The following is a 12,389-nucleotide window of genomic DNA, read 5'->3' as shown; positions in this document are numbered from 1 at the left end:
AGGCCCTGCTTCCCAGGACGTGGCCAAACATCGCTCGTTGATGGGAAGTAGAGAATAATTTTTTTTCCCCTCTCTCTGTGCTTCCGCGTGGACTTATTGTTTCTGTGGTTTCTTTTTTCCTCCCCATTCCCTTTCCCTTTAATTAAACCTTTCTCATCTCAAACCTCGAGTTCTCTGTGTTGTATTTTCTCCCCCTTCCTCTTTGAGGAGAGGGGGAGTGAGAGAGCAGTTGTGGTGGAGCTCAGCTGCCCACCTGAGTAAAACCACCACATTAACATACAAATTTAAGGCCTGACATATCCAATCTCTCTCAGACCTGTATTTTGGCCAAAATACTGCAGTTCATTTAACTGTTTCTTTTGTCCAGACCGATACACAATATTTAACCATATTCTTCCTATGTTTTTCCTTAGTTTTGCGGTTATTCTTCCAGTTTCTCAGCATTCTTTCTAAAGGACAGTCAGTAGGCATTCCCCCAGGGATATCTTACTGTCCCCTGAAACTCATATTTCCCCTTTTTCCTAGTTCTTGTCAGGGTGCTGCTACAGAATTTTCCCTCCTGCAGGGTACCACACACTAATGTTCCGATTCCGGAAAATGTGGGTGTACTGCCAGGCACTTTACCATGCAAGGGATACCGCACACCTATGAGTTTACCAGATTCCCTGGTGTACTGCCAAGCACTTCCCTGTGCAAGGATTTGCTGTACACCAAATTTCCCGAGACACTTCCTTTCTCTCCCGTACCTCATGCTTCGTCTGTCTCCAGCCACGCCCCTCATGGAGCTACAGAACTGCGGATCAGGACTCCACGCTCACTTCATACAAAAGTACATCTCAATCACACATCACACATAGTCTCACCCAACCCCCAAGGCAATACTTAATACTTCTTACCTTGGTCTGTACACAGAGTTAATGGATCAATTCTTAAAACCCAGAGTGCCTACCTTCTTCCTTTCCCCACTACTTCACGGATCCTGCCTCTTTAACCAGTCTCGGGCCCTCTGTCAGTTTTCCGCAGAACCGCCACCGTCGATGCACAGGACCGCTGAGATCAGTGGGGCATGCCTTCCTGCTGCTGCGGCGGTGGAGCTCCCCAGTAGGTGACTGGATCCCGAACGAGCCCCCAAATTGTGAGAAACACTCTGTAGCCAATAACTTAGGCTCAGGCAAAGATCTCAGTGAAGTAGTAATTTATTTGCGATTGCAATGGCAGGTGCCCCACGAGCAGGAGAGCCTGCCTACTAGTTCCAAAACATGGTTTATATACTTTTTGATGACAGAACCCTCCCCCGTTTCCCCACTCAGTGGGTAATCCAGGTTCACAACCTATCCAATGCTCCACAGACAAGACATGGCTTTCAGTTGCCAGCCTGTTAAATTTCAAGTTTATTTTGACTTTTATACTCTTTGAGGTGGTAATGTTTCTTACACAGTGATTTCCGCCTAATTGCTCTAAGGATTCTGGTTGTCTACGTTTTACAAGGTGGTCTGCCAAGCTTTCTTATCACTGCAAGCATATCTCAATACCACATTCCTTTCCTCTGAACAATGTAACTCTGCAAAAACAACATTTCTATTCCCACAGTCCAAACGCTTCTTGAACTCCAACAGGCTTGGTGCCATGACTACATCCCTGCGGAGCCTGTTCCAGTGTGCGACAACCCTCTCAGTAAAGAGCTTTTCCTTATATCCAACCTGAACCTCCCCTGTTTACAGCTTGACTCCATTCCCTCTCATCCTATCTCTGATCACCACAGAGAAGAGATAGGATGCCCCTCCACTCCCCCTCGTGAGGAAGCTGTAGACCAGAGGTCTCCCCTCAGCCTTTTCTTTTCCAGGCTGTGGAGAAGAAAAGCTGAGGCCTAGTGCCCTCAGCTGCTCCTCAAGTGTTTTCCCCTCCAGGCCCTTCACCATCTTTGTAGCCCTCCTCCGGACACTCTCCAACAGTTTAATGTCCTTTTTGTACTGTGGTGCCCAGAACTGCAGACAGTACTCGAGGTGAGGCCATACCAGCGCAGAGTAGAAGTGGAACAATCACTTCCCTCGACCAACTAGCAATGCTGTGCTTGATGCAGCCCAGGATACAGTTGGCCCTCCTGGCTGCTAGGGCACACTGCTGGCTCATATTCAGCTTGCTATCAACCACAACCCCCAGATCCTTCTCTGCAGGGCTGCTCTCCAGCATCTCATCACCCAGTCTGTATGTATAGACAGGGTTGCCCCATCTCAGGTGGAGGATCTGGTACTTGCTCTTGTTAAACTTCATGTGGTTGGTGATCACCCAGCTCTCTCTGCAAGGCCTTTCCACCCTCAGAGTCAACAGCTCCTCCCAGTTTAGTATCATCAAATTTACTGAACACACCCTTCCAGTCCTACATCCAAATCATATATAAAAACACTGAAGAGGACTGGCCCTAAAATGGAGCCCTAGGTGGCCCCACTGGTGACTGGCTGCCAGCCTGATGTAGCCCCATTTACCACAACCCTTTGAGTCCTACCCATCAGCCAATTGCTCACCCATCATATGTTTTTGTCTAGCTGTATACTAGACATTTTGTCCAGTAGGATCCTATGGGAAACCACATTGAAAGCTTTACTGAAATCCAAAAAGATTACATCAACTGGCTTCCCTTGGTTGACTAGATGGGTGATCTTATAAAAAGAAATCAAGTTAGTCAAACAGGACCTACCCCTCATGAACCCTTGTTGGCTGGGACCAATGACTGCATTGTCCCCCAGGTGTGCTTCAATAACTTCAAGAATCATCTTCTTCATAATTTTACCAGGCACTGACGTGAAACTGACAGGCCTGTAATTGCTAGGGTCTTCTTTCTTGCCCTTCTTGAAAATTGGTACAACACATTTGCCAGCTTCCAGTCTACTGGGACCTCTTCAGATTCCCAAGACTGTTGAAAAATAATTGAGAGAGGTCCCGCGATGACATCAGCCAGCTCTTTAAGCACCCTGGGATGAATCCCATCCAGACCCATGGACTTGTATGGATCCAGGTGGAGCAGTAAATCCCATACACGTTCAGGGTCGGTTGGGAGTTTATCATTCCCACCATCATGGTCCTCCAGCTCAGGGCACCCTGGGTCCCAAAGCCCATCATCAGCATTGAAGACAGAGGCAAAGAAGGCATTAAATGTCTCTGCTTTGCCTATGTCCTTGTTTGTGAGGTGATCATCCCTATCAAGTAGCGGAGCTACATTTTCTCCGGTCCTCCTTTTTCTGTTTACATATCTTAAAAAGCCCTTTATTGTCTCCAACAGACCTGGCCAGCATCAACTTTAACAGGGCTTTGGCTACACAAATTTTCTCCCTACTAAGGCGAACAGTGTCCCTGTGGTCCTACCATGTTGCCTGACCCTGTTTCCAGCAGCCATATAATATTTTTTTTTTTTCTGCCTAAGCTCTTGAAGAAGATCATCCCTGGTCAGCCAAGCTGGCCTTCTGCCCAACCTGCTTGACTTCTGATATTTTGGAATTGCCTGATCCTGTGCTTTTAGGAGGCAGTGCTTAAAGACTGACCAGCACTGATGGATGCCAACACCTTCAAAAGCCAGGGGACCTTGCTAACTATTTCCCTTAGTAGCCTGAAGTCTGCTCTCCCCATATCCAAGGCTGAAGTTTTGGTGGCAGTTTTCCTCCTGTCACCAAAAATTTTAAACTCAACCACTTCATGGTCACTAAGACCAAGACGGCTGCCAATTGCCATGTCCCCCCCAAGACCCTCTCTGTTCTCCAGCAACAGATCAAGGAGGGCACCTTTCCTAGTTGACTCCCTTAGCACCTGCACCAAGAAGTTATCATCAAGGTGCTTAGGAACCTCCTGGACCTGCTTGTGTCAGCCATGTGATATTCCCAGTTAATGTCTGGCAAGTTGAAGTCCCCCATAAGGACAAGGGCAGTTGATCTCTAGGTCTCTCTTAGTTCCTCAAAGAATAATTCATCAGTGTCATGGGAGTCTATTACAGATCACTTGGACAAGAATGACATCTCCTTTATTTGTTTATCCCTTAATCCAGAGTCTCTCAGCTTTGCTATCACCAACTGCAAGCTCCACACAGTTCAGCCCCTCCTTCATGTACATCACTACCTTCCCTCACCTCGCCTGCCCTGCCTATCCCTCCTGAGGAGCCTGTAACCATCTATTGTAACACACCAGTCATAGGACTCATCCCACCAGGTTTCGTTTATGCCGATGATGTCATTGCTCTGGGACTGGGCCAAGACTTCTAGCTCATCCAGTTTATCTCCTGATGCTGCGTGCCTTGGCGTAGAAGCACTCCAAATGCACCTCATTGTACGCAGCACCAAGTGGAGCAGATTGAAGGATCTCACTAGCACACAGTCCCTCTTATTCTGGCATGTCATCCCCTAACTTATCACTGGTAGGCCTGGTTTTATCCCTTTCCCCCTTAGACTCTAGTTTAAAGCCTTATCTATCAGCCCTGCTAACTCCTGAGCAAAAATCCTTCCCCCCCCCCCCCCCCCAGGAGAGGTGCATCCCATCTGACGCCAGCAGCAGACCTGGTGTCGCATAGACCCTCCTGTGATCAACAAACCCTGCTGGTGACATCAGTCTCAGAGCCACATACTGATGAGCTGAGTCTACCTGTCAACACTGATCCCTGCTACCGGAAGGACAGAGGCAAATGCAACCGGTACCTTTGATCCTTTAACCAGTCACCCCACAGCCCTGAAGTCCCTCTTGATTGCCCTTGGACTTCCCCTTGCTACCTCATCATTACCAGCCTGAAAAAACAGTAGTGGGTAGTAGTCAGAGGGCCATACCAGGCAAGTGACTTTCCTAGCAATGTCTCTTACCTGAGCCCCAGGGAAACAGCAGACTTCCCTGTGGCAAGAGTTCAGACAACATATCGGGCCCTCTATCCCTTTCAGAAGCAAGCCCCCTATGACAGTAACTCTGTTTTCTTTCTTGATAGAAGATGTAGCAATGCAGGGGGTAGGTTGCCTTGCCTTAGACACCCCTTCCAACCGGGATGGGCTTTCATCTACATCATTGTTTTGACTGTCAAGCTCTAGAGCCTCATACCTGTTATGTAAGGGTAGATGGAAAGGTGAAGTAGGCAGGGAGAAGGCTCGCCTACCATCCCAAGCAGAAAGCTGCTTCCATTCCCCCCCCTTGTCCTAGGTCTCCTCCTATTGCCTGGTGGGAAGGGGGAACTTCTGTTTCTTGTGTGGTGGCTGGCTCATGCATCTGTCTCAGAGAGGGTAGAGTATGCTTCCACCAGTCAATTTCCCTCTCCGATTCCCTGATGCTCCTCATCCTACTCACCTCCTCCCGAACCTCCGCCACCAGGCTGAGCAATTCTTCAACCTGGGCACATCTCCCACAGGCATACCCACTGCTGCTGTCAGACACTGACAATACTCGGGCACACTCTACAGCCCAAGACCTGGAGGGCCGCATGTTTCCCCAAGACCTCCGCCTGGGTAGCCACATGAGTAGCCATGGCTGGAGAGGCTGCAAGGGATGCAGAGGCCACGGCTTTCTGCCTAGTGGATACCATGGCTGGGCTCTTCACAGGCAGGTTACAACCACCACTGGAAAACAGCAGTGGCAGCATCACACCCAGACTACCACACCCTGCAATTTACTTTTGTTGCCTGTATTATAACTACCAAAGACAGCCATAAAGAAAGATTGAGTTCTATTGTCTATTAGTACATTTCCTATCTACAAAAAAAAAAAAAAATTAGATATTCACACAAGAAAAGCACAATTCCTAGAGGGGTCTTAATGGTGTTTGGTTGGTTTGTTTAAAAAAAGAAAATACAGATGGAAAATGAAAGGAAACCACCAAGTGGCCCCACACCTGTTCTCAAATCATCTTGATACTTCAATGGAAAGTGGTTAAAAATTTCTCACTGTAACCAGATGTTCCAAAACCAAAACTTTCAGTTTACCAGCACATGCCATGGCATGAAATTGTTAAAAATGATACTTTGGGAATTTCTGTACCACAACTTAACTGAATGAGGCCTGTTTTTTTTTTGAGGGTGGAGAGCAGAAGTGGAAGTATAGCATGTTTTTACCACACTACATATTTAGGATTATTAAATTTTCCCCACATTTGAAAATACATATACTCACATCAGACATTGGTGTGAATTTGAGAAGCAGAAGTTATGTAATAAAAACAACACAATTAATTTAAAAATGCTTAGAGTTCTGTATGTACTTTCTGTATACAGTTTCTAAAGAATGAACACATCTGTAGTGGGTTTACGTGGCAAGGTTTTGGTAGTGAGGGGGACCATAGGGGTGGCTTCTGTGAGAAGAATCCAGAAGCTGCCCAATGTTAAATAAGGACCCCACTGCTGGCCAGAGCAGAGCCAATAAGCAATGTTTTTTGCACCTCTGTGAGAGCATATTTAAGAAAGGGGAAAAAAACTGCTGCGACTCCACAGCTGGGAAAGTGAGAAACAGCCTTGCAGGCGCCAAGGTCAGTGAAGAAGGAGAGGGAGAGGTGCTCCAGGCACCGGAGCAGAAGTCCCCTGTGTACTTCTGTGGACCATGGTGAAGCAGGCTGTCCCCCTGCAGCCCATGGAGTACCACGGTGGAGCAGGGTTCCACACTGCAGCCTGTGGAGGAGACCACAGTGGAGCAGGTGGACCTGCCCTGAAAGAGGCTGCAGCCTGTGGAGGACCCCTGCCCAAGCATATTCCATGCCAGACCTGTAGCCCATGGAGAGGAGCCCACGCAGTAGCAGGTGACCTGTCAGCAGCTGCTGCCCATGGGGGACCCAGGTTGGAGCAGTTTGCTCCTGATGGACGGACCCCGTGGTACAGACCCATACCTGGAACAGTTCTGGAAGAGCTACTGCCTGTGGGAAGCCCACGCAGGATCAGTTCAGGAAGGATTGCACCCTGTGGGTGGGACCCCATGGCCTAGGGGACGAGAGTGATCGAGAAGGAGCAGCAGAGACAAAGTGCTGAAAACAGCCCCCATTCCCCTGTGCCACTCAAGGGGGAGGAGGTGGAAGAGGAAGGCATTTTTGGTTTCTTTCCTTTGTTTCTCCCTTCTCTAACTTGTTAGTAAGATTTATTGCCTATTACTATCTCCCTACTCTGAGTCCGTTTTGCCCATCACAATAATTGTTGAGTGATCTCCCTGTCTTTATTTCAACCCTCGAGCCCTTTGCATCATATCTTCTCCCCCTTCCCCTTTGAGGAGGGGGAGTGAGAGCACAGCCATGGTGGAACTCAGCTGCCCACCTGAGTAAAACCACCACCACATCCTAAAGCAAGCAATTTTAAAAACAAGGTGGTAAAAAAGCTTTATTAAGAATATTAATTTTCCTTAATAGATGCATTTTGCACTGACAATTTAACATGGGATCAAAAACATCTTACTAGCTTTAAGTAAGACCAGAAAACATGAACTCTTAAACTAATTAAAATCATCCACAGATGTTTAAGTCTAAGCTGTTACTTCATAAAATAGGTGTAAACAAGTGTGCTTTATGTTCAGTTGAAGACATTTTTCTTTTTTTGCAGACCATGTTAAATTAACTCCAAAATTTTTAAAACAATTGAAGTATCTTTAGATACTGTAAGCATGAAGCATTTTTTCTTACTTCAAGGTATCCTTCAAAATGAAGGAGAGGTTACAATTCGTAATTAATAAATCACTCATAAAATACTATTATTTCCACAGCACTAACAAATACAACACAAAAATAAGCTATGCTGTCAGAGCAGCTAAGTACTTTCAGACTTAAACTTAGTAATGTGGCCACATTTGTCAGCTCTGCTGGCAAAGGATATCCTAAATAGCCTGCATTAAAAAAAAAAAAAAAAGTTTCTTGGTTTTATACTATAACGCTTCACCAACTTCAAGTGACTTCTACACCTCCTTCCCTTCAAGTATTACTCAAGAACATCTTTTTAAGCCTTTAATCAAATGCTATCAGTGCGTTGCCAAGTAATTCAAGATTTGCTCTAAGAAATAAAATACAATATAGCAAATTAGAGATGCAATCACAGTCACATGATTTAGGATTTTAAATATAGAGACTACATATCGTAATTCAACTACAGTAAGACACGGGTGCAAGAACATAAAATACATATTATTTAGTCAGTAAGTTTACCTTAACTGGAAACAGTTCCAAATGAAAGTGCTGAAATTCTTAGATTTTACGCCTGTCTACATTTCATCTGAATGCTCACATTAAATTCAGAATGTTTAGTTGAACTCTATACAAAACAGTTGTCACTGATAAAAGCTTTAACACTGGTATCTAACATACAGTTCCAATTAACAACAAATATTTAAAAAAAAAATCAAGATTAGATATACCCAAGTAAATTGATTTTTCTTAAGGTCCAGATACCTGTAATTCTGGTACTGAGTCATTTCTGAACAATGTTTTTCCCACACACAGCAGCTGATAGTGCTAGAATAACTTCACTGGACTAAGACACCTTTCTATCACTATAATCACAGTAGCATTCCAAGGGTTGTATTGCTTTAAAGCAGGGAAGTTAATGCTGTTCAACCTTAATACACAAGCTCACATGTTTTTATTAGATATCACAGCTCTTCAGATACACTATTCTACTGAATTAAGTCCAAAAAACTATTTTCAGGTTTCCATTCCCTAAAATAAAATGCACTGAACTGTGCCTAGGTTACTTTCAAAGATATACAACTGACTTCCTACATGAGTTTCAGCAAGTATTTTTTACCTACATTTTCCCCTCTAATTGCCAGTTTCTTTTAAAACTGCATATACACTGTAAAAGCAGAAATTGCAAAATAAAAAGTCAGTCTATCTTAGCTGATAACCACATGTATAGCATAAGTACAGGAAGATAATAAATCCCTAGAACGCAAAGTTCTGTAAACAGCTGAGCTCTGCAGGACAAATTGGTTTAGAACATGAATTCTGGAACTGAGGTGGTTACCGATACAACACTATTCATCATTTCTATGATCAATCACCTCTAGAGAGCATCACAAGCTTATTATTTATTTTCAGGAACTTATGGTAGGTAAAGACATTACACCATGAAGCTGACGAACTTATTTCTCACAAGTCAAAAAGCAGATATAACTTTATAAAAAGAGGTACAGTGTGGGCAGAGTTCTTTTCACACAAATGCAAATAAATTCTGTGAAATGCCTTGCGTTATGCGGCTCCGTTCTGAACAGTCATACTGTATCTAGACAGCATTAACAAACCTTACCCAAATCAGACATAGGTAGATGACAGGATTTGTCAAACTAACCAAAGCACGCAATGCAGAGCTTACATGGGCTTGAAGCCACAGATGGGAATCTAATGCACGAACACTAAACCCTTCCACATTAACATGAATAACACTTCTCTTTAGGACCTCTAGCAATATCAGAAACTGAAGCAAAATGAATTTCTGCACTCCACTTCTGCCCAAACCTCTTTAACAAATTTCAAAGTATACTAGACTACCTATAAAGCTTAAAAAGGCCAAGATGTGTAAATAAAATACACTTGGTCTCATACTGAAATAATTCCCTATTACTTAGATTAATTCTGTTCTTAATGAGTTTCAAGAATAGTTACACCAACTTTAAAAAAAAAAAAAAAAGACTAAATATCGACAAAAATGCTGAATCTTCTGAATACAGCAGAGCTCTACGTTAAGGGAAACTGTATACTTCTAGAACAGTCTGAGGTTTAGAACATTAAGTCACTCAGTTTCACATTATTAGCTGCCACTCCTACACACAAAACAGTTGCACCTCAGTTAAGGTACATTAAGCTGATGTAGCATAAAAAAACCACAATGGCTCACATAACAGAAAAAGCAATCTAATATATATTTGCTGCTGAGTAACTAAAAGGCAGGCAGAGACCAAAGAACACTGATGGCTTAGGTCCAACTAGCGGTCTAGTACAGCCATTAACAGTGTCTTCAATCAAAGCCCTCCCTCTAACTAAACAAGTAAGGACCGATAACATTAAGAGTAAACTGCCCTGTATCATATAATCATGCAGGCCTTATCTCTTGAAAATATGTTTTGCCATATTTCTTTGCACAGCTACAGCCCAAAGCCATTTCTTTTGCCTTACCAAATATCGGAATCATCTTATTAGACATCCTTCCACAAACCTAAAAGTTCTTAGATACACTGATTAAGTTTTTCCTATCCCCTGCCTTTATCAAGCCACCTAGGTACAAACATTTAACTCTTGACCCACTCCCCTAAAATAGGGGATTCAAAGCTACATAAGTTCTTGCACAGCTACTGCTAACCCCAAGAACCATGCCCTGAGCTCATAAATGCATCTTGCTACTGAAAAAAATCTACATTCAGATGACCTTATAATCTCTTTCAACGTTCAATGAGAAAAATCTGCATCACAAAATAAACAAGCAAACCCTAATCCAAGGCATCATATTATAAGACCGGAATCAAGATGTCCTTGACCTACTTAAATAAAGAATCCATGCTTCAGTTTCCAAGAACCTATCTTTCAAGAGCCCCGATCAGAAAATATTTCTACCCAGAAACTACCCTGATTTAATATTTACAATATATTCATGATGAGCACTGTATTTACAGACAAAATGACTACCTAGAGAGTTACCATGGTCAAAAGCCAGGAGGGATAGCTAGATCAATTGCCACAACTCAGATTCTTTTTCTCTACTGAAACCTGACAAAGCTTTTTCCGAGTACCTCATCTGTACAGTAGCACCATAATACCCCTTTGACCAAGGCTTCTGAAGACTAGGCACTACGCTATCAAGATAGTCAATATGAACTTTGAAGCAGTATGAATATGATGTAACATGCTACTTTAACCAGGATTTAAGAGTCATCAATTTTACCTGAAACATATTCTCATCTTTGTTACTGCTTTGCTTAGAAGAAGCGGCACCTTTCGAGCTTTCACCCGTCTTTTGTTTCTTTACAGGCTTTTCTGGAGCTGCTTGCTTTTTCCGCTTGGCCTTGAAGCAAGAATAGAAATGCATGAACCATAGCTTTCAACCACTAGTTACAAAAAAGCTTCCATTAGAAGCTACAAACTACTATTACACACTACCACATTCCTTTTGTGATAGCAGGCCTCCAATACTGTACAATTTAGACTGGAATTCCAAAAAAAAAATCTCCAAATGAGCCTAATTCTGCTCCCAGTGAAATCTGTAATACTCTGGCTTTAAAGAGAGTCAGATCAAAGCATATTTCAAAAAAGCCTACTCTTTCTGCACAGCAATATTATTAGTTCAGTAGTTTTTAAATCAAAAAAATAATCTGATGGAAGTTTCACATTTTTCTTCTGAAAACAACAAAAATGCAGGACAGCTAACAACTTCTAAAAAATAACAATGAGATAACAAAGAAAGGATCTGGAAGTCACCTCTATTTAGGTAACTTTTTTTCCTTTATTATCAGAGTCCCATCTCTGTCTATAGCATAATGAATGTTTTCAAAATATTCAGATGGTATCAACTGTAAATCAGATTACTTGCAGATGCTATGAAGTTACCATTTCTATCAATATTCATGATAAACATACGCCCCCAGTCCACCTCCCTCACACCAAGAAAACAGTGATACAGAAATACCAAAAGTTAGTTTCACCTGCTAGAACCATATCATGGGTAGCCTCTTTCAAAGAGGAATGGTTGCAACACATACAGGAGGTTGTCAAAGAAAAAGAACCCTCATTACCCACTGAAGCAAAAAGTTCGAGTATAACTTCTCAAGAATACATTTCCCTACCAAAAAAAAAAAACAAAAAAAAAACAAAAAAAAAACCAAAACCATCACCTATTTTCTCTTATATTAGCATTTGACAGAATACCTAATTTGCTTATGGCAACTACATCTCATTTGAATCAATTCTGTAAAGCAGACTGTCTTCTCATATACATTAAAAGATCTAATGTATCCATTACCACCTAGCATTTCTAAAAAAGGTAATTCATTATTATACTCAGTTTTTGTTCATAATGACTGGTACACCAACAAAAACTTACAGATTAACTTAAAAATAAGTGGGAACACTTGATTTACACATTTAAAAACAGTTAACATGTAAACACTAATCGACTCAAAGACACTCAGGTTGGCCCAGCTTTTAAGTAAGAAACTAGCAGATAGTATTACAGTAAAAGAAAAAGAACACAAACCCTATGAGCAAGTGGTACAGGGATAAGTAGGCAGGTGGAGATTTTCTGCTTATACCAAAACCTTCTGTCTACGAAGCTTATGGCTAGATATGCCACGCGGAAAATATCGCATAAAGCAAAATGCAACTTAAAAAAAGTTTACCACAAGACAAAAACCTTACCTACTCAAGCCCTAATCTTTTTTCACGTGTCTGATAAATCACATTGAACAACACGTACTTTGCC

At 42.7% G+C, this 12,389-nt stretch overlaps 1 protein-coding gene across 1 annotated transcript in view; it reads right to left on the bottom strand.

Moving 5' to 3' along the window:
• Positions 1-12,389, bottom strand: part of LOC311220880 (activated RNA polymerase II transcriptional coactivator p15-like) — a 43,128-nt gene that overhangs the window by 28,643 nt on the left and 2,096 nt on the right. The window contains exon 3 of the mRNA XM_084304513.1: positions 10,857-10,976. Within this exon, the coding sequence (XP_084160639.1) occupies positions 10,857-10,976 (120 nt within the window). The remainder of the gene's footprint in view (positions 1-10,856; positions 10,977-12,389) is intronic.

Source organism: Netta rufina, assembly GCF_964035555.1.
Source record: "Netta rufina genome assembly, chromosome: W".
Lineage (NCBI taxonomy): Eukaryota > Metazoa > Chordata > Aves > Anseriformes > Anatidae > Netta > Netta rufina.
The sequence above is the reverse complement of the archived record's forward strand: the minus strand, read 5'-3'. Positions and strand labels throughout refer to the sequence as shown.